This window comes from Dermacentor silvarum, chromosome 8, assembly GCF_013339745.2.
Source record: "Dermacentor silvarum isolate Dsil-2018 chromosome 8, BIME_Dsil_1.4, whole genome shotgun sequence".
Lineage (NCBI taxonomy): Eukaryota > Metazoa > Arthropoda > Arachnida > Ixodida > Ixodidae > Dermacentor > Dermacentor silvarum.
The window spans coordinates 104,184,029-104,207,698 of NC_051161.1; the positions used below are offsets into that span (position 1 = coordinate 104,184,029).

The 23,670-nt window shown below is 47.0% G+C and overlaps 1 protein-coding gene across 1 annotated transcript in view; it reads left to right on the forward strand.

Annotated features, from left to right (window-relative positions):
• LOC119462328 (uncharacterized) overlaps window positions 1-15,805 on the forward strand; it is a 53,031-nt gene extending 37,226 nt beyond the window's left edge. The window contains exon 2 of the mRNA XM_037723672.1: window positions 15,737-15,805. Within this exon, the coding sequence (XP_037579600.1) occupies window positions 15,737-15,805 (69 nt within the window). The remainder of the gene's footprint in view (window positions 1-15,736) is intronic.
• Window positions 15,806-23,670: the final 7,865 nt, after the last annotated feature.

Below are 23,670 nucleotides of genomic sequence, written 5' to 3' on the forward strand. Positions count from 1 at the left end.
AGCAATGGTGGTCATCGGAAAACCATATAAAAATTTTCTTAGTTACATTTTAAAAAGTATTCATGCTAGAAAGGCAGCAATCCCACATGCTTTCTTAATTTTTATTTATTTGTTTAGCACTTACTGCTGTCCGAAGGCAAAGCAGGAGGGGCAAAACATATTCATAGTGAACGAAATTGAACAAGTTTTACAACAAAAATAGTAAGCGTTACTATTCAAAGACAAGTATAGACAAATAAACATGATTAAAAATACCCTAGGGGACAAACATTGCACACATTTGTAAAATCACTTTTGTGCGCACAAACAAAAAGCAAACACAAGTTAGTTCATGAAATGTCAAAATATGAACAAGGTTATGGCGATATCAAGAATGAATATTACATGAAATGATACATGTGCTTTTCGAAGTCACGAAGGCCACGTTCTTACCAAAAAAAACATTTGATGGCAGTGCGTTCCATTCGCTAATGGTTCGCGAAAAAAAACGAATGTTTGAAAAAGCTAGTGCGGGCGAAGTATGGTGTCAGGTCGCGAATGTAACTATGTCTGGTCTGTCCGGAAAAAGTGGGAGACAGATATTTACCAGGATCTATATTAAACTGCCGAGTAAGGAGTAAGAATAGAAACTTGAGCTTAGCGATAGCTCTGCGCTATTCCAAAAGTGGGATGTCGTTACTAGCCATCAGCGATGAAGGCGAATAAGGATTGTGATAGGCGCTATAGATAAATCTCACTGGGCTCCTTTGACCCACTTCTAGCTTATAAATATGCTTTTTTAAAGACGGGTCCCAGGTGACGCATGGATACTCTATATGGGGTCGAATAAAAGTGTTGTACGCAAAAATCTTTATCTGGGATGGCGTGTTCTTTAGTTTGTGTCTGAAAAATTCGAGTTTTCTAGAAGCAGACGAACAAACATCGTCAATATGGCTGCCCCATGACAGTCAATTGGTAATCTTGACTTCTAAGTATTTATAATTGTCGACTTCGATCAAGGGAATTTTATTGCACGTAAACGTATATGTGAACGGAGAATTCTATTTGAGATTAGCATAAAGACTGATTTGCTAATGTTTAATTCTATTGATCAGGTGTTACACCAGTCAGAGAGAGAATAGGTTGTTCTCCAAACATTCTTGGTTCTTTCCACTTTGATTTGGCTTGCAAAGAATGCAGTCATCTGCAAAAAAGGTCTAAGTTTATGGAGGAGGTGTCTCCTGATCAAGCGATGTCATTGATGAAGATAAGAAACAAGGCAGGGCCCAGGACACTACCCTGGGGAACTCCCAAGGTTACAGGCAGAACTTCGAAGCCTTAACCTTCGACCTGGACACACTGTTTCCAGTTGGTGAGGTAGGAGCCGATCCAATTAATTAGATTATTGGGTAGACAAATGCTAGAAAGCTTTATCAGTAGTTTACCATGACCGACACATTCGAAGGCTTTACTAAAATCTAAGAACATAGCAGGAAGATAAATTTGCCTTCCTGTATCAATGACTATTGTGAAGTCATGAATAGTGGTGACGAGTTGGGTGATAGTCGACAGGCCTTTCCTAAAACCATGCTGGAAGGGAGTCAAAATTTTGTTTTCTTCTAGAAAAGACATTATCTAATGCGTAATTATATGCTCTACAAGTTTACAGGTACAGGAAGTTATCGATATAGGCCGGTAGTTTTTAACATTCGGGCTATCGCCTTTCTGGAGGACCGGAATAATGCGCGACGTACGCCAGTCATTAGGAAGAATTGAATCATTTAACGAAAGATGAAAATTATGGGTGAAGGCGTGTGCAATAGCTTCAGCGTCCCGTTGCAGAAATGCGTTAGGTATACCGTCTGGACCTACAGAAGATTTAGTCTTAATATTCAGTAACAAAGAAAAGACACCCTCGACAGTTGTGAAATCGGCAGATACGGTTGGAAGAGAATTATTACTCGTGTCTGTATGGTGGTCCTGAGTGAAAACAGAGTGAAAATAGGAATTGAACTGGTTTGCTATTTCGGTTCCATCATTGACAGTATGGTCGTCCACTGATATATCGGTCAGTTTTTCGTGCGTGTCGCTCAAGTACCTCCAGCATCTATCAGGGTTATTTTTTAAGAACTCAAGGAGTGACTGGTTGAGGTATCTTATCTTGGCTTCGATTAGCCGAGCCGCAAGCTGGCTCTTCGTTGAAATAAATCTACTGTGGGTTTTTTTTTTCTAGGTTGCGGCGCAAACTTATTATGCCTCTAGTAACCCATGGGTTATTTCTGTTCCTCCTAACACGTTTCCTCGGCACAAACTTATTCAGTAATGCATGGCAGTTTTTACTTCATTCCAAAAGGTCGACACATTATCAGGAAGATTATCACATAAAAGCCACAGATGTTCCAAAATGGCCTGGTCGCAAGCTTTTGAATAATCCTTAACAATGTGTCTGGTTCCCTGTCTGTGCACTTTTTTTCATGAATACGGAAGAATAAAAACACTGCTTTATGATCGAAGATGCCATCTTCAACGGAGACTGTGTAACTATATAAAATAGAATTTAAAAAGACTAGGTCGAGTGTAGAACGCGCGTTGCCAACCTCTCTGGTGTACTCGGCAACAATCAGTACAAGACCACTCGTCAAAGCAGTGTCAGCAAGCGGGTTCAGGGTTACGTCAGAGCCAGAATCGAGAACGCACAAGTCAACACGGGGCAAGTTAAAATCGCCTGCAAGAGCCTACCGATCACTTTTGAACAGGTACATGTGATCATGTAACTTAGTCAGATATTGGTGCGTTGATAAAGGTGATCTGTAGACGGCACACACGGTGAAAAAATGGCCCCGGCAGCCTCTTTTAAGAAATAAGCTTTCGTGGTCATGAATTTGTTCTAGGAGCAGAGCGCTAATGCCATATTTAAGAACGATTGCTAGACCACCTCGTCGGGTAGGCCGGTCACATTTGAAGATTTGGTATGTTGGAGGCCTTAGAACTGAATCATTTATACCTTCGTGAAGCCACTTTCCTGTAATTACTGTGATGTGAGGGTCGTAAGTGAGTAGGAGGTATTCGAGCTTGTTTTTTATTAGACAAACTTTGCGCGTTTACTTTAGGCACTCACAATTCTTTGGAAGCAGTTTGCCGAGAGCGTTCTGCTGACTGTAGCTTGCGGATGAAGGGCTACACGTGCATTTTTTGCATCATCCCGGAAAAATGTTTGCCAACAATTTTGATCTTGTCGTGGATAAGAGTGACCCGTTTCTTGAAGTTGCGTTCGGTTTTTACACTTTCCAAAGGTAGGCGGCGCTTGCGCAGGGGCATTGAGTGTAATCATTTTGTACAAAAATATTGGAGCCCTTCAGTTTACTTGAATTTCGTAAGACCTCTTGTTTCTCTTGGTAATCTTGAAAGTAGGCCATGACAGGTCTACGGCTACCATGGCGGCCAAGACGGTGAATTCGGGCAATAAACTTGCATTTCACGTCCAATTTTTTTTCGAATATGTAGTTTACAACAACAGTTCGATGAGAGTTGTCACTTTCATTTGTGTTTTCAAGAACACCATGCACGAAATTGTTGGCCCGACGACTACGGTCTTCAAGATCAGTTAACATGGAGCTCTGTCACGTCAGCACAGATTTGAAATAAGCTGCTGTAGATTCAAGAACTGCAATTTGCCCTAGTTTAACTTATAGGTTCCTGTACTTTGTCTTCCATTGCCTGAAATCATAAGTCCATATCGCGCATAATTTGTTTGTTCATTGGCTTTAATTGCAGTATTTCGGCTTTCATATCAGCTTGTCCCTGAAGAACACTGTGCAGCAAATCAGCGTTCGTGGGACCTGGGTTTGTCTCAATGTCACCGCCAAATAACATTTTACACACATAATAGCAGTCTTATAACAAGTGCTTGGGCACGGAACAACTACTCACATGACTTCATCACCAGGTGTTATGCTGGAAACGGGATAGCTAACCTGTACAGCCAAGAACTTCGTGGTTAGCGACATGGTCGCCCTCGTTTCGCCGTGCCCACTGTCGAAGTGCTGCAGGGGATGTTGCATAGTCTCGGTCACTGATATCACGGACATGCGCAACTGTACATGCGTCGGAGAGTCCATACTGACGGTCGGCATCGGCGTTCACGCATGCAGATCTGCCTAGGGAAAGTATTTGATGTCAACCAGCTGCAGGCACGTGTTGTCCTTGCTTGGTGATCCATCCATTATCAGCAGCGAAACCTGTACAACCAAGAACTTCGTGGTTAGCGACATGGTCGTGCTCGTCTCGACGTTCCCTTCTGTGGAATTACGGTATTCTCTGACCGAGCACATTACAAGATTCGAGGTACCTGGTTTTGTTTAACTATTCTGTGGTGGGTCTTACTGCAGCGCTAATTCAACTGTCACCTGCCATTGTCTTCAGCGTTCATCCAATTAGCGTACTTTTCTACACACCCCACCACACGGCAATGGGAAGCAGCGCTGTCCAGCTCCGTCTCGATGGACCAGCTCAACCTGGTCACCCGAGCGAGAAGGGCAGCTAAGGCCGCTGGATTCCTGGACTGAGGGGACCACCCACTGCAAAGCGGAGCAGCTACCTACGCTCGCGCGCTCTTTTGATGAAAGTTTATTCTTTCTCTCTCCCCAAGTTTGCTTTTCTATTTCTGACACCTCGTGGGGGCTTCCTTGCCTTTTGAACTTAGCTTTTTTATCCACTTGGCAAGTGATTGTGCTGACGCTGTCCATCTACAGCACCTTCTTATTTTGTTCTTAAAAACATTATAAAAATAATTACTCGAGCGAATTTTCCTTGAAAGAAATAGGTACACAGTGTTAACACGCTCTCAAAGTGAAGAGGTGCGTAAAAGTTATCTTCAAAAAGCTGAAAAAAGTATGTCCGCGATAAAAATTCGCATCTAATGCAACATGACGCACAGCGCAACGTGCGTCCGCTCACGATCAGATAAAGGCATACCCTATTTCTTTATCTTGCATTCCGAAGCATTGCGCCAATAAGTTTGCAAGTACGGGTGGGTCCACTGGAGTTTGGTCACCGTTATTCGCAGTTGCATGTCAGCGCGACGAGCTGTCCTTGTGGCGACACAACAATGTGCCCCTTTCTCGCAGGCTTTGTGACCGAACGAAATAACGGTGCAGAAGCTCAATGGAATAGGTTGTATGGGAACGGCGTGCAACATTTGGGGAAAAAACACAGGCGCCGAGCTTTACTTTCCTTCTTGAGTTCTGTTCCTGTTCTGGCATGTGTAGTTGTTAGGCTTGCAGATCTGCTGCTTCCGTGGTTTTGTTTGCTTTATTCCGCATATTGTGAAGCCAGTCCCTCCACCATTTCATTTGTAAGTCTTTGGAGGCCTTACGTAGCCTCACCGAATCCATGCCCAAAGTATATAGACAAAATACCGGTGAGACCCTATAATGTAATAGAGACGGCTACCGAACAGACCAAAATACAGCATCATACAGAGAGCAAGCGGCTAGTATCAGTTCTGTGTCTAGCAGTGTGACCAGATGTCTTTTTTTTTTGTCTATGATTGCGCTTGCACTGTGCATTAGTCAAGAACAGATATCAGTTTGGATAAGGCCGAGCCTTACTGGGCGCTTTATGAAATTACGGCTTTCTCTTACCGAGCACATTCCAAGGTCCGAGCTATCGGGTTTTTCTTAACTATTTTGTGCTGTCTCGCAGCAGCGCGAGTTCAACTGTCTGCTGCCATTGTCTTCAGCGTTCATTCAGTTTGCATACTTCTCTTCCGCAAGTTCGTTTTCTATTCCTAACACCTCGTTGGGGCTTCTTTGCCTTTCGAGCTTAGCCCTTTTATTTGTGCTGTAAGTGGTTGGGCTGACCCTATCTACCTACAGCAACATTCCACGCAGCAGAATTACCCCCCCCCCCCCGCCGGCGCTGCAGAGGAAGGTAACTGGCACCAAAAAAAGTATAAAAACAGGCGCTAATTATTGCACATTTCCATACTTTTTTTATTATTCTGTAACAGCAGTAACAACCTGTTTCTCTATTGAGTTCTGCCAATTCCAAGATGAAGTTTTGTCTGAAACAATGTTGAAAGCAGCAACTATTAGGATCAACGCTTTCAATTGGTTTATTTTTTTTGCCCATGTGTAAGCTCCATCTGAATAATCAGCAGACGGAGAAAGCTGTTTTAATCTGCGCAGCAAGAAAGCCTACCCTCCGCTGTGGCTTAGAGGCTATAACATTTTTCAACGAAACGCCAGGTCATAGATTCGGTGACTGCCCATGGCGGCTGTCTTCACATGGAAAGGTAGTATGAAAAGCGCCCATTGTGAAACGTTGCAAAGGCAATAAGCCGCAGATGGGGAAATTGAATCCGTGGTCCATCTTTAGATCATCTAAGCCGCTGTACGGTTCGCGACGTAAAACACTATCCGTAAATCAATAAGGTAGCAATCAATTCAGTTGAGCCACGCTTAGCCATAGGCATAGTATATACAAGGACCTGTTTTTTTTTCTTCAGAAGCCTTTTACAAACTATTTCCGCTTACTGCTTCTTTCTTATTGCTCAATAATGTAAAGCTATCAGTCTTCTTAGTCTACGTTCTTAACGCAGTCCTTGCTCTGCGGTAATCTGGGTATTAAGCATGAAATGTTTTAGCTCCCGTTGTCGATGACCTTCAAGTGACCTTGAGCTACAGCGTTGCATGTAGACTCTTGAGCCAAAAGCCAGAGCTGTTATTTAGGCACTCAAACGTGATCATCCGAGCACTGAAACGAGAACAGCCGGGCACCGTTGCAAGAACAAAGCGAGATCATCCGGGAAACCAGTCAAATGTTAAGCAAATGCGGTCTCTGGCCCCCGATCTTTGTACAGGACCACATTACATACGCTAGTTACTACCCAAACAAGCTACAAAAAGCTACTGCCTCACTTACCAAGATTTCCTTGCTGCTCTTGCCTTATCAATTCGCGAAAAACACCGCTACTTCTCCCCAGGTCTGCCTTATGGATTTGCAATGTCTATTGAGGATGTTGTTTATTTTTACAGAAAATATTTTCTTCTGCGCAACAAAGGACAATGCAGTAGCATTCTCATTCCCAGTGCACTCTGTTATACATTTCGCCCTTTTGTTCAGACCTTAGCTTTTATGTCACGTTCTTGCCACAATTTTCGGCGGAGCCTTTCCTAACCTGATCACAAGGCGGCCCTATAGCATTTCCATTAGTGATGTTTATGTTTAGTTGTACTGCAGCCGTCTTTTGTTGAGCCAGGCTCGCCGCACGGACAAAGCCCAAACCCGATTACTGAACCCATTCGGCAATAGCGCGCAAACACAAAACATTGTCACATACCAATGCCCTTGCTGCGCTGCAAATAAGGCCATCTGCAACTGTTCCCGTTTCGGCAAACGACGTCAGACACTTTAGTGTGTCTTAAGTAGACTGCGTCATTGGTCTTTTACCAAAGAAGAGGTCCTGGTAGCCTGTCTTTACAGGATCATAAGCCGAAAGAGCCACATGAGCTCTTATACAGTGTAAGTATGAATGCGACAGATTTGAGGGCCCGATTGCGGATGCTCAACGCCTCGTATAGTGAGTGTGATTGATCGTCCCTCCTCTCTCTATCCCTCCTCCGTCCCCTCCTCTCGTGTTGGGTACCAAACTGGACAAAGTCTAATTGACTTTGTCTCTTTCTCACAAATAAAGCAAGTACTCTTACGTTTGTGCACGTCTATGGTATTCCATTCGAGTCTCACGATGTGCAGTCTCCGACATATCCGTCCTGTATACTTCATAAAAAACGTTATTGGTGAACTCGCTTCGTATACCCTATAATTCCACTGCCTGCGCTTTATTCACCGAGAGCAGGCAAGTGTTAGAAAAGAATTTGAGTCCATCCTTCTTCACATTGCAAACGTACTCTGAGAACAAAAATAGGTCAATATTATGCTATCTGTCATGCACCAAGATTTTAAAATATGCAAATTCCACGTAGCTGGACAGCACCAAGGTAATGTTGTTTGCCGTCGCTTGCAGATACTCGGATTATCTTTTTTTCATTCCGCCTAATTAGACAATTAGTCTTATTTCAATAATCAACTTCTCAAGTATCTTCGCGGATCTTTGTGATTGTGCGACTGTTTCTGTTTCTTCCGGCTACAGAGCTCAAGAGCTCAACACCGCAGCACGGGATCCTGAAGTGGCATGATTGAGCGATTCATTGCTTTCCATTTCTTTTTTATTACCATCAGTGTTTTCTTTGTTCTTTTCTTTTTTTTTTTCGCGTCCGCGACTTCTGTCATTCTTCTTTTTTCAATTTTTTTGCGTGTTCACCCAAGTTTTGTCGTCTAGCCGACTAGAGCCCTTATTCTTTGTACTTTGCATTGAATGCTTTTTTGTGAAGCTTTTCTTCGACTTCGAATTGAAACGCTGGTGGCTATTGTCCCCGCCGTTTCGTCACCGTGGTTCTTTCGGTTGACGCACAGGCTTGGAAACTCAGTCCTACAATGAACAGAAAGCAAGGAAGAAAGGCCATCATTGTGCCTCGTATGTGGAATTGCTGCGAATCTCTATGGAGAGAATGGGTCAAGCGGTCAACGCACGATGGCGTCGGGCTCTCACTACAGTACACATGCGTAGCATGTTTCTGGTGCTATGAGATGAGTTTCTCTCAACTGCAGCAACACTGCTCTCGGTGAACGGTCGTATTTTCTTTCTTTTGAGGTCAGAGACCAGGCGTTATTATATCGAGTGTGGTGGTGAGCGAACTTTCTTGTACGCGAACTCCGCTTTGCACCGATGTCTGGACGCCACTGATATTCTTATGAAACAGTGGGAGTAATGGTTGCAGAAGTGCCCTGAATTGCATTGAGACAGAATGGCTGAATCTCTGGGACGCAAGTGCGAGCTGTTCTTAAATTTCATTGTTATTGCATAGCATTGTAAACATATTAGAGAAACTATCAGGCGTCCTTTGTTTACAAAAAGAAACGCGTTGTCGCCTTTATTAAGCTTGAATCATTGTGCACCTTTACCATTATAGGGAGAGTGCTACAATAAAGTCGTCTATCTGCTGGTTTCACCGTCACTCATCAGCGTACGCACTCATTCGCGCAGAATTGCACTTACTAACACGTTCACATTACAGCGTATACATATAACATTGACCAGACCTCTGAATACAATGTCGACAGAGAGAGAGAGAGAAAGGTCAGGGTGATTACCCAGACTGAAATCTCCCCTGCTCCGAGGTTTGGGAAAAGGAGGTTATAAAGAAGGAAGAGAGAGATGATCACAAAAAAAAACATGGCCGTAAAAGAAAAAAATTACAGCCCTTGCCCTGTCGACAAAATGGGGGTAAGCGAAGCTTGGGTGGCCAGACAACGCTGCCGCAGGCGTTCCGCTTCGTTTGCCCTAAACTCAGGGTCGGCGGCTCTTCGCTGACGTTTGGCCTCGACATCGCGCTCAAGCAACTCGGTGTCCGCGGCTCTTCGCTGACGTTTCGCCGGGGCTTCGCATGCCCTCACTCTAGAATCGGACGACCAAGCTTCTCTTACCCCCATTTTCTCTGCAGGGGAAGGGCTGGTGATTTTCTCTTTTTGGGTACCACGTGTGACAAGGGTAGTTCAAGGGCGCTTTGCAGGTCCCCGAGCCCACAGGGGTATGCGGCATTGAGCTTGGACCCTGTCTGCAATATCACAAGGATCGGTCCACTTTTTAGCATCACACCACCGCCACCACCGCCGACACTTGTGAGCTTATATAGGTTCGCTTAAAAGCAGAGTTTGGGGCTTCCCGGGCACTCCCAGTTGCACGAAACTATGGCTGAGCATTGGCCATAATTTCAGGCTGAAAATTTTAAGGTAATTTGAAGCTATGAAAAAAATTTCGTCCCTTGAAGTGAAAGGCTCAACTACGCTCTACTTGCTCGCATGCTGCAATAAAATTACATAATAATAGAAAAAGGTGGACTTTAGAAACAAAACCATCGAGTCATTATTTATCCTTCAAGTCACGAATATTTGTTTTAATTCTGATTGCACTCAAGCGGCAACACAATGATCCGCGTACCCGTGCAAAAGACAGGTGGGCATTACCTTACGAACGCGTGAACTACTTGACACTGACGTGTCAAATTCCTTCACTTTTGGGTATGTACAAAGTGAAAAATAGTGACGTCACTGCCTTCACCGGGAGACAAATGCGGCAGCATTTCTTGAACATGAATAAGAGGTAATTTCATTTTCATTGTGTTCAGGTAAAAGAAAACAGCTTGGTTTATTTAGAACCTGTGTACGTGTGTAGTATTGTGAAGATTGTAAACTCTACTCTCCAATCCGCATTCTATATTTTATATTTCATATTTCAATTTTCGTTTCATATTTCTTTTATGAACAGGCAACAGCCATAATTTTATCTCCTTCGTGCTCAGGAAAAGAAAGCATCTTGTTGTTTTATTTAGAACGTGTGTGCCTATTGATTATTTGGTGTTCTTCCAGTATTACAAAGATTGTGTGCACTACTGTGCCAATTCTGTTTCACATTTTACGACTTTGATGTAGCTGATGCCTATTGTGTGGGTATTTATATGTAAATTGTGTGATTGTCAGCAACTTTACGCGCGTTTTACATAATTAAAAGCTGCTGCGCTTCATTACTGGGCCTTCAAGCACACTAAATCTGTTTTATGTAGTTTCTCGCCTCGAGGACTCGCAACTGATGTTGGAAAATAAACATATACTGCTCTGTTCTATCTACTTGGAAGGGGACAATAAAAGTTGAAAGCATGACAGACTGACTAGTGGAAAGAAATTTCAATAAATTACGCGAGTTCCTGACACATTTTATCTTATTTTGCTTGGGTTGAAATTGATATGGTTACTGCACCGTCAAAATGTTATTCATAGTCATCGTTGAAATTATTCATTCGCGCGTATTCTTCGTACAAACGTGAAAAACGCTTTTTTTTAAATCTGCGACTATGATATTTTATGTCGAGGTGTGTATAAATGGCACTAGCAGTTATTCAAAAATAGGTAGCTGGTTAGTAGGACCAGACCCTCCAGAGTTTGTCACTCAGATTTACAATTGTCAATTGCAGCCATGATGCTTTCCTTGGTGTACACAGCAATCAGAAAATTGTAGCAGACAAGGACGCAGTCAACGAGACCTGAAAAGGCTGACAAACGACTGACTTCCAGTGATAATAATTCTTGCATTCCGAACTATTCGGCATCTGCGCTTTCATGTCGAGTTTTCGCCAAATCAGTCCCGCCGGGCCTCACGACGGGATAGAGTACTGTTTGCTGCGAAAAATTAGTTGGTACGCTTAGTACCCTGACCAGCGGGAGAAAAAAACGGCCTCTACCAAATGCTTTATTCTTCGCGCGAACCGAGCAATCCTACTCGGCGAACGAGTCTTGCTGCAAATTTCCTGATCCAAGCCCGATGTGTGACATTTGTCGACTCGTTAACTGCCCAGAATAGCAGCCAATATTACGCGGGCCCATTGCAAGCTCGTAAAACTGCCTGCCCGGGGCGCCGTCTCGCTCCGTCGCCTGTGCTGCGGTGCCCGCCCTTCAATAAGGCTGCTTAATTCTCTCGCGAGGCCCGCAGCTATGGTAACTGAGTTAGGCTTCACTGCATGAAACGAATGTCATTTGCCAGCAGTTCTCCGCCCCTTGAGGAATGTCAATTACGCACACCATTGCAGGCGATATCAAGCGACGCAGCACGAAGTTGGCAACACTGACGCTACACGGAACGCTATTGAAACCACTGGGCTTCCTCTGCATGTGACTGTACTGGCAGTCTTATTCAGGAATTTGATGAGGGCCCTAATTGCCAGTGCTGGAACACTCTGGCCGAAGGCTTAAAACATCTACGATGAAAGAAAAAGAGGATGATGTCATTGGCAGAATGATATCGACACTATACGTAAATGCATATACGCTTCCTCTACATACGCTTATTAATGCCTTATTTATTAGAAAGAAAATGAAACAGAAATGCCGCTGATGTTAACCAGAAAAATGTCTGGTTGGCTAAGCTAAGCAGATGGAAGGGACAAGGGGAATATAAAGACGGGAGAGAGAGGAATACGTGAATGCGTATGTGGTTCTGCAGTAAGTTACAATGGATGAACTCGGTGTGTACTTTTGTTACTGAAAGGCAGTTGTATTGCTTTTGTTGAGCTCCATGCAACATCCCCAATACAAAGAAAACACTGAGGTGTGGTTACTGAATCGAAAAGTTTCCGCTGCTTTATTTGTATTCAAGAATTCACTATTCGTATAGTTGTCAAATATTTGTTTCTCTTGGATATCAAAGAGAGGTGAAAAATGTTATTGGGGAATCTGGAGGTAGAGAAACGATAGATATGCGGACTATTTCAAATGATTCCGCTGTAAGATAGCTGCGGTTTTTGAGTGAGCGCACAGGGCAGATACCTTACTCAATATTGTACAGTGCTATATTTACAGTGCGAATGGTAACTTTGAGTCATCCCATACACGATTTTCTTGCGATATAGTATTTGGCCAGTTTCACCATGTTTGCATTCCTTTAAAACAATTTGTGGTACTTTAGTGTCAACCTTTCCTTCTTCACCAAACGCAACATTGCACGTTGACCTCGTAAATGTTGTTCCTTTGTTTCATTACTGAAGTGCCATGGTGCCTCGCCGAACTTGAAACCAGTTGTGTATTATTTACGAGCTCCTCCGTTGTCCAAACGTCTTTTCAAGAACGGCATTACTTGCATGTGTTAATGTATATATATCTGATCGCTATTTATTTTTATTTCTTACCAAGTGGACTTCGTGCAAACTTCACGTTCCCCTTGCTGCATTAAAAATGAAAAAAAAAAGAAATATTCCTTATTCTGTGCTCGCGTATTTTTTTTCTCGGATATTCGTATGCGACTCTATTCGAAAATTTCCCTATTGGAACATCCCCAGGAATCATAAACACATCATACAGCAAACGAAATGAACATGGATACTGTCTGCGGTTATATTCTAAGTATATAACCGCACTTCTCACTTGCAAAAGAAAACAAGAACAAAACATAAGAATAATTTTTACTGCTGGTGCTGCGGAAACACAAGTGGCTTTTGAATGGGGCGTAAATCACAGCTTCATGCTCAGATTGGCAGTCAGTTGCAAAGCAAGAAAATGAAAACCTACAACCGAGGCCAAGTCAGAAAATAGTCAGAGCAACGTTCGGCTCAGTATTGCGTGGTTGTTTCGAAAGCTTGCGAGTGACAAATGCGTGTGCAGTGACACGAGTGCAATTTTGATGTAATTTAGGAAGAAGAAGTGGCATTGAGACTGCGCACGGAGCAAGAATTTATTTTTTGCTTTTCAATGGTTCAGCCGAAATATTCACTTCAAAAAGACAGGGAGCTGTCTTTTTGAAAAAAAAAAACGTGCTGAAGATGCATGATGACCTCAAAAGGCCAGCGTGGAGGCATTGCGACTTAGAATCAAATAATGCGTTGGAGGCACATTTCTGGAGGGACATGGGAGCAATGCTTCATCAAAAGGGAGGCAAGTTTTTCAGCAGCAAGAAGACAAAATGAAGAAGGGAACAGAAAAAAAATGTAGGGGAGCAGTGAAAGCGTAGCTTCCGGAGCTCGAACTTAAATCTCAAAGTTAAAACTTCGAGTAACATATTTTTTTTCTCGCGAGTTTTTCTTTTCGGTGAATTTTTTGTTGCGATCGTAGCTCCCAGAGACCTACTGTTTTTTAGCGTTTTGTGTTTGAACAGCTCGGTGTAAATCGATGCCTATGGAATGGCGAGAATGTGGTGAAGGCGGGCACATATTGGTCCGTGCATGGAAGAATGTAAGGCAGGAAGAGACCTTGTGTAGTACAGCTAGTGTCGATTCTATATAACTTTACGCTGTCATTGCTGTAATTGCGCTACTCGTGGTGTCAGCGAATGCAGTTTTTATGGGCAGCAGCCATGTGCTTTTATTACACGGTGTTGCTTGGCTTCCGCGCGCACGTGTATATCTGAAGCGAAATTGGTGTACAGCCAAACCCACACACGCACGTGTGCCTGTGCATTTGTGTGCTTTTGATGAAGAATTTTTGCTGGGAACTCCGCTAGGGGCGCCGACGAATGTACGCGCACTCACATGGAGCTCCGCAATTTTCCGTGTTTTCGGCAAGTTTATCCCGTGTGCGGCGAAAGTTTTACAGCGGAGCTGTTAAAGTCGACCTTGGGCTTTGCCCAGTGATGTTCCCAGCATAGCCAGTCGGGAGATGGGCACGTGTACAGCGAGAGGGAAAGCTCTCGAGAGGGAAGAGAGTGTGGCGAGGGGGGAGGAATGAGGGGAGAGGAGGATCGGCGGCACAGGTTGCAGGGTGGAGTTGAGTGGGAGCGGAGCCAATGCACAGCCACACAGAGCGCCCGCGGTATGATGTTAGTTTTGACGTCAGAACGCCCTAGTAACATGCGCGCTCTCACACCGGCGGGCCTCTTTCTCGCCCTGGAATTTCTAAGCGTACCGCAATAGTGAAGCCGACCGCTAGAACTCCCGAACAAGAAGATGCTCGATTGGAACGCCGCAGAGAAGCGGCTCGTGAGCGTGCTGGAAAATGGATAGCTGATCCCGATCAACGGCAAGGGAAGTTGAAGCCAATCGTCGCCGAACTTTGCTGAGGCTTCCCCTCAGCTCCATTGGTCATTGGTGTTTGCGATAGCAAAACCACGCATAAGCTTTTAAAAGTGGAGCTGTTTAAGCTCCCGGTTGCGCCGCGTAGTGCGAACAAAAGCAGCTCCTGGTGATGACATCTCCGCGCGTTGCCTAGCAACCACCTCGCGGAGTGGCGTGTGCTTCGCCTCCTCTCCGTGCCGTGCACATGTTGCCTTGACATGGGACGTTGGGGAGAGGGAAGGAGAGCATGCGCGCGAGAGAGAAAGAGAAAATGTGAGCGAGAGAGAGAGATATAGAAATTGTAGCAGCACCAACAAGGCAACGCGCAGAGCTGTTGCCGGCGCCGTCCACGTTTCCCCGCGTTTGCGCCGAACGCGCGTGGTGTCCGTGACTGCAGCAGGCGCCTCTAGCGGCGGCTCGGCCGGTTTTGACCAGCCACGCCCCGGCAAGTGTGGAGGCGCAACTTGGCCGTGATGTCACAGAGAAGATGAAGCTCGGAGCCACTGCGCCGGCGGCAGAACTCTCGTTGACTCTGGGGCGAGTACATGTGGCCTTGACATGGGACGACCAAAGGAGATCTCGACACCCGAAGAAGAAGCCGCTTATCTTAAAGCACGTCGTACGGCGAAGCGAGAATCTGGGCGTTGGCGGCGAGCCGAATCGGAATTCCGTGCGTAGCAAAACTTAGCATTTGCTTGCAAAACTTAGCCAAGCCTAGTAAAACCTGAAAGAAGCTAGGTCGATCACCAGCTGCGCTGTTTACTCCAACCTTGCATCACTAGTGCAAGCTGCCAACACTTTTTTTTTACTGTAACCTGATCCGCGAACATCTCCGGCATCTTTGGATACCAATCTTGCGTATGAGAACCGATAATTCTGTCTTTTGCGGGCCTGGACGTGCCCGCCCACATCCTAAGCCTAACGTCGAGTAGGCAGCTGCGGCGGAGCCTGCGCTTGGTTGGTGCACGAGTGGAGGATGGCCACCTTTTCCCGTGCGGCTGCTCGAGGAGCTCTCCTCTCCTCGCCCCGCTGAAGAATCCCACCGCGACGCCGATGGCATGGACTGCTGAGAGACAGACGTGCACGATCTCACGATTTCGCAGGGCCAGAGTGCCATGGCGCCGACACCACCCAGCAACGGCAGCTGGATGGGGATTGGCAGACAGTGCTGACATTATGCCAACAAAAGGCTTAGACGCGAGAACGCAAGACGACGACGGTGGATCCTCACGGAGCCCCTAACCAAACAACATACTCATGGGTGGGGGGGGGGGGGGGGGGAGCACCCTCGAAGAAAGTCAAAGTATCGCAGACTTCCGCCTCTACCCAGACTTGAAGGTCATAGTGAGGTCACACCAGGGCCTTCCCATCAAAATTTTGACGAGGCCTACGCTCACCGACGCTGTGATAGCGGCATGTGGTGGTTTGATCAACGGTGTGCAGCTTTTGCTCCGCATTAAGCCTGGCTCGAACATTTTTGTAGGCTCCACATTGCACCACGAGGTTGCAGAGAAAGTCAGTCGCATTGCGAGTCTCACGCTGAACGGACGGCCACTCGCGGTCAACGCCTATGAAGTGACTGGCTAGGGGGCCATCCGAGGCGTGACATATGGACTCATACCACACACCCTCTCCCAAGAGATCAAGGCATATCTCAGGGTGCGTACCCAAGGAGTTGAAGTTCCACAGGCACGCATGCTCGGTGACATCAAAACAGCGGTAATCACCTTTTACGGCGGACTCGTAACACGCTGCGTCTACTACCGTGGCGGCGAACTCGCTTGCTACCCCTACAAGAATAACAGGCAAATGTGCAAAATGTGCTACCACATCGGCCAAATATCTGACGTGTGCCCTCAGCCACACACTCCAGTCTCCCGAACCTGTGGCATTCGGAACTCCGTGCCCAGTTACGACTGCGCCCCCAAGCTCACGGGACATCGCAGTTTCAAGAAGAAGCTCAGACCTTTGCGACACACTAATCACAAAACTTCAAACGGCCACATCTCACGCCAAACACGAGGGAATACTACGATGCGACAGAGAAGCGCCTGCGACGGTTGAGCTCAGACAAAGAAGATTTTGAACAGGACTAGCCTAGCCTGCAACTTGTTTCCAACGGGATCCGTTCCTGACGCCAGTCGACATCGCGATCTAGGACAAGATCCCGGGCAGGATCCCGGTCTAGGTCCCGGTCCACGTCCCCGTTAGGTCCTGGTCCCGAACAATATCTTCTTGCAAACTCCAACAATCCTCCCTTTCCCACTCCTGCAAAACCCACAAGCCATGGCTTCAGGTCGCTCGACATCAGCCGAGCCAAGAGAAGGTAAGCTGGGCACGAGTCGTGTCTCCCCCTGCTCCTATCACTAATAACCGAGAATGCCAACGAATTCTAGCAGAAAACAAGCACTGTCATAGAGAGTCAGGCTGAAATAAAGAAAGTTGGCTTCCGTCAAGGCTCCCCACAAAGCAACCCCTAAGAAGTCGTCGCAACAATCAGGCGGCAACACTTCCTCCCAAAACACCACGCCTTCAGGGCCTATTGAATACCCCTCCCACAAATAATGCAGCAGCTCCAAGGCATGCAGGCTTTCCAGCAGCAAATATATTCAGAATTTCAGAGTCTGAAAACTTATTGTGACGAGGATAAATATAGGCAAACACAAAAGAGAAAGTGTATTCACGGAATATATACAGATCGAAGCCGAGATGGCGGAACAACAACCACACAAGCGCTTATTCCGTCGTCGTCTTCGTCCACTTGCTGGCGCCTTCGCCAATGTACGGAAATGGCTTCGAACATGTGACCGCCCGCCGGTGGGAGCGCCGTCTCGGCGCTTAGGAAAGGGAAGGGTCGTTGTCGGAGAAGTCGGGATTCAGACGAGTGACACGAACGATATCACTAGGAGGTACGAGCGACGACGAGCTACCATCCACCGGAGCGATCTCGTAGGTGACTTCACTGAGCTGGCGGAGAAACTTGCAGGGTACAGATTAGCGAGACAGAAGCTTCGAAGACAGGCCCACGTGCCGGAACGGCGTTCAAAGAAAAACCAAAGAGCCTGGAGAGAAGTGAACGCTGGTGGTGGCGGTCATAGCGGGCCTTTCGGGATATCTACAAGGCAGAGACACGATCGCGTGCAATCTGGCGAGTGGTGTGAGCCCTAGCCGCGGCATCACGGGCGTACTCTGTAGGAGCGTCAGCACCTGATGGCAGGAGAGTCTCAAAGGGCAGCGTTTGGTGGTGGCCAAGCAACAGGTAGAACGGAGAAAAGCCGGGGTTTCGTGGTGGGACGAGTTGCAAGCGAATGTCACATATTGCAAAGTGATGTTCCAGTCATGATGATCAATGGAAACGTGCATCGAGAGCATCGTGGTCAGCGTGTGATTAAGACTCTCGGTAAGTCCATTTGTTTGCGGATGTTAGTGCTGTGGTGAGCTTGTGACGCGTGGAACATGAACGAAGGATGTCGTCAACGACTTTTGAAACAACAAATGAACGACCGCGATCGGTCAGCAGTTGTCGGGGCGCGCCGTGGTGGAGGATGACATCGTGAAGGAGAAAGTCTGCGACGTCAGCGGCACAGCTTGTTAGCGGTGTCCGGGTGATGGCATCCCATGTGGTGTAGTCAGTAGCCACGGCAATCCACTTGTTACCCATAAAAGAAGTCGGTAATGGTCCAACAAGATCGATGCCCACGTGGTAGAACGGGACAGTTAGAATGTTGGTAGGCTGGGCCGGTATTTTGTAGCGATGCCTTTCCGGTGCTAATGCCTTTTCGCGCTTATCGCGCTTTGTCAGTGGTCAGAGCGACGGTCCGCTCGCGTTATCAACGGGACCAGCTGGCCGTGAGTGGTGGATGATAAGACTAGTATAGAATAAGTCATAAGGCATCAATACAAAATACCGGCCCTGAAGTGGACCCGCGGGCCATAAGGATGGGTGCTTGCAGTGCGGGCAGTACTCACAAGCTGCAACATACCTGCATACAGAACGGTAAACGTCTGGCCAGAAGAATTGACGCCGCACGCGGTCGTATGTACGGGACACTCCGAGCTGTCCGGCTGTTGTCGCATCGTGGAACTGGTGGAGGAGCGTAGAACCGTGGGTCGTAGGTATGACGACCAGAAGCTCGGAACCGTCGGGGTTGGTATGGCGGCGATAGAGCATGTGATCACTGAGCATGAGCAGGTGGAGGGATGGGTCGGAGTGAGTAGCGCGTAGACGATCGATGATGGACCGCAAGTTTGCATCGCTGAGCTGTTGATTGCGTATGTCACTGAAGTCGGAGATGGCGAGGACGCAGGCGCCGGAATTGTGGGCTGTGGAGTCGGAAGGGTCGACGGGAAGACGTGAAATACAATCGGCGTCCTGATGCATGACGCCTGACTTGTAAAGAACATTAAAGCTGTGCTCTTTAAGCTTCAGCACCCAGCGACCAAGTCGTCCAGTCGGGTCCGTTAGGGGACGAGAGCCAGCACAGCGCATGGTAGTCCGTGATGACCGAAAAAGTGCGGCCAAACAAGAACACTCGAAATTTTGTGACTGCCCAAACTAGAGCAAGGCATTCACGTTCAGTGATCGAGAACTTGCGTTCGGAAGGGGAGAGCAGGCGACTGGCGTAAGCGATGACACGGTCTTGGCCTTGTTGCCGCTCAGCGAGAACAGCGCCGATGCTGTGTCCACTGGCACTGGTTCCAACTTCTCTAGGCGATGTGGGGTCAAAATGCGCCAAGATGGGAGGAATGGCCACCAATCTGGTGAGCGTGCGGAATGCATCGGCTTGTTGAGGGCCCCGTGAAAATGTGATGTCCTTTTGCAGGAGCTGTGTTAGCGGACGGGCAATGTCGGCAAAGTTCTTGACTAAACGCCGGAAATAAGAACACAAGCTGACAAAGCTCCAGACGTCTTTGGCCGAACGCGGAACAGGGACATTTTTCACGACACGAATTTTGTCAGGATCAGGTTGCACGACACGAGAACTCACACGGTGGCCTATTACAGTAATTTAACGACGGCCGAAGCTGCACTTCGAAAAGTTCCACTGAAGGCCAGCTCGTCGGAAAACGCCAAGCACGGCCAATAGGCGAGTCAGGTGGCTCTCAGATGCTGGCGACAAACAATGACATCATCGAGATAGCAGAGGCAAGTCGACCATTTGTAGCCACGAAGTAGAGAGTCCATCATTCTTTAAAACGTGGCGGGGGCATTACATAAACCAAAAGGCATAACTTTAACCCTTTCAGCACTTGCGTCCAATAAAAAGGACACGAAAAGAAATTGTTCTAAATCATGACGCAAACGGTTATAAAACTCAAAAAAGAATTTCAGCAAGTTTCCACACACCTCCGCCAGCATACGCGACACTTTCTTCATCCTTGTCTTCCTCAGAAAGCCCTAGAGGGGAAATCAAAATGGAGGAAGGCAAGAAACACGACTGCAGCAGTATCCATGTCTTTTGATAATGTTTTACTCAATGCCTATTGCCTCGGCAGAGATCATAATTTTGTATGTTGTTTCTGATATGCTTAGGGGTGTATTTATATCGGGAAGGTTTGCCCGTTATTTGCGCATAGCCCACAGCAAGCCATGATCTGCGTGTCCTAAATATAGGACACCAGGGGTCAGTGGTTGTCAAGGGCACTGCATGATTTGAATGCACGATGAGGACGCTGTTGCTTGTAACAGCTTCCTATTTCTTGTGTTGTTATTCCAGAGGCGGTAAGTCAGCCTGATGTGCTGTATTAAGGGGTAAGGGGACTTCTATAGCAAAGAGTCTCTGTATTAATGACCCAAATATGTTTGCTCCACTATAGGAAGTGTGTGCGTTGGAAGTAGAAGACGATGACGATGAAAATCAGGATATACAGTTTGCTTTTGCAGGCTAGGGGAGCAGTAATTGCTGCACAGTAGATGAAGTAGACGAAGAATTCGCCGTCTATGGTGAAAATATAATAATTTGGAATATTCCAACCATTTGTTGGCTAATTCCCAACCGTGGGTAGGAGCCACAGACGTGATAGGGAACAACAACGACAACAACATCCGACAAAGCGACTAACAAGTAGATGGAGGCCATGCAAGTGCAACGATGAAGGAAGTGTGCTTGTTGGAGGTAGAAGACAGTGACGATGAAAATCAGGATGCACATGGCTGGAACCAAGGGGTCGCAGCGGAGTGCCAGAACAAGAGGACCAGTGCGGCAGGCTTTTAGAACGGACTAGCGCGTGCCATGCTTACGCATCGAGCACGCGCCGCCCAACTTTAGTTTCGTCGTCTTTCGCAACCGGCACCAAGGCGCCGGCCGAAAGCGCCGACCTAGGCATCGCCGCGTTGCGACATCGGTGGGCGCTACACACAATGAGCTTTTGTAGACTTGGGGAGCAGTAACTGCTGCACAATAGACGAATATTTGGCCATCTATGACAAAAATACGTCCGATAAAGCGAGTATCACGTAGAGAGAGGCCATTTAACTGCAATGATGAAGGAAGTCTGCGTGTTGTAGATAGAAGACGATGAAGATTAAAAGCGGGATATAGTTTGCTCTTGCAGGCTTGAGGAGCAGTAATTTCTGTATAGTAGAGGAACAATTGGCCTATGACGAAAATATGTATGACAAAGTGAGTATCAAGTAGATTGAGGCCATTCAAGTGTAGTGGTGAGCCTTGTATAACAAGCAAGAAGAATATTTTTAGGCCTATGACGCACAAGAACCACTGTCAAATTGGAGTCATGCAAGTTTTTGTACGTTTAAAGGTGTGAGACAGCTGAGAATAATATGCAACTTCGAAATACTTCGAATTGCTTTCTTCAGCCACTAAGCTCTGGTGTCCTATATATAGGACATGGCGCCATATCTCATACTAATGGGGTACTCCGAATATAATAAATATTCTTGGGTTTATTAGGCAATATCAAATCATTACAAAACGATGAAAAAAAGTTCTGCACGTTAAAAATAATTCGGGGCTGAAAGGGTTAAATTGGAAAACAGCGTCGGGTGTAACAAATGCGGTGTTTTCGCGATCCAGGTCGTCAACAGAAATCTGCCAATATCACGAGCGGAGGTCGATGGATAAGAAGTATGTAGACCCTTGAAGACAGTCGAGGGCATCATTAATCCGCGGCAGTGGGTCGACGTCCTTACGCGTAACTTTGTTAAAGTGACAGTAGTCGACTCAGAAGCGCCAGCTGCCGTATTTCTTCTTTACTAGGACGATAGGTGATGCCCAGGGACTACAGGACATTTCAATGATGTTTTTGGCGACTGTCTTGTCGACTTCGCGTGGAATCACTTGCCGTTCAGCATGGGACACGCCGTAAGGACGTCGTTGGATGGGTCTGGCATCTCCAGTATGAATACGATGCGTTAAAACGGATGTCTTGCCTAAATGGCCGTCATCAAAGATGTCGCGATAGCACAGCAACAGGTACCAGAGCTCGGCAGTGTGTGCTGGGACGAGGTCAGTCGCTATCGTTTTGTCAAAGCTGACATCAGGTAAACTGGACAGGTGGTGGCCGCAGAGGAAGGCGAAAAATCGCCAGCAGCGAATGCAGAAATGGCATGCTCGTCGACAGCAGAGAGGTTAGCAAGAGCTATGCCTACCGGAACAATTTGCGTGCACCAGCTAAAGTTCAAGATGGGCAGTGACAGTGTGTTCCTACTAGCGGTAACAAGGGTGTTACGAACATCAATATTTCGGGCCAATAAAATTTCGGATATTGGAGTCAGCAAGTAATCGCCATCAGAAATTGGAGGCCGGGACGTCAAGTTCATGTACATAACAGCTTGAGGTGGCAATGAAACTTGATCGACAGAGCACAAACCAGGGTTGGCGTGTTGGCGGAGCATCAGAGTGAAGAGGCAGATCTAGCTGGAGCACAGCCCTGCCACAATAAAACAGGGCGGAATGGGCTAATAGGAATACCATGCCGAGGATGAATTCATGGGAGCACTGCTCGAGCACACCTGGGAGCACAGTCGTGGAGCGGTCGGCGACACTTATGCGTGCTGAGCAGATCCCAAGAACAGGAAGGGTTCCACCATCGGCGACACGGTTGGTTGATAACGTGGGCGGTGTGAGGACGTTCTTCAACCGATGACGAAGCACTTAACACATCACAGATATCAGCGCGCCCGTGTCAACGCGAGCAGCGACGAGCACACCATCCACTGGAAAGTCAATTAAGTTGCGCCTAGTTGGGAAAGTGGTCAAAGAATTTTGCGGGCAAGTCATCAATGCAGCTTCACTTACGGGAGCTGCAGCGTCTAGTTTTCCGGAGGCAGGCATGCAGTCGGCGATTGAGGAGGGCGGAATTGTGGGGAGCGAGACGATGGGCCACGAGACAACAGGGAACGGGACTGGTGACCACGCGGAAATGGTGAACGATGGTACGACATGGTTGGAGCGTCATCACCGTTGTCCTTAAGGGACTCGCGGTAAGGCTGGAAGTGATCAGGATCGGTCTGAGGGCGAAGGTTATGACCAGAGGGCGCATGAGGCCAATACCACCGCTTATTGCAATAGCGCGTGACATGACCAATCCGACGGCAATTAAAGCAAATGGGCCGGTCATCACCAGTCCTCCACTCGGCTGGATTGCGGGGATGCAGTCTCTGGCATTGGGCGTAAAGACTGTGAAACAATCAGTTTGGCGGGAGGAAGCGACGGCCCAAACCGAGTCAAGGCCATCATTGGATAGGTTCTGACGAACGATGGCTTGGAGAAGGGGTACCATGGTAGAGCTGGACTCACAAGCACGGAAGCACGGGGAAGCAGGTGACATAACCTCAAGATCGTATGATCTTCGTCACGTGTTCCGCGGTTAACGGAAGCTGTATCGGAGGTACGACTGCGCACGACGTTGTTGCTGCCGTGTGGGGAAATCGAGCGAACTGATGGGCAATCCGTCTACTCTTGGCGTTTTCAAAACGCTTGCACTCCTTTGTGATGGCACCTACTGTGTCACAAACCTTGCAGATTGGCAGATTGAACGCATCATCTGCTATCCGTTTTTCCGACTCTGCCATACC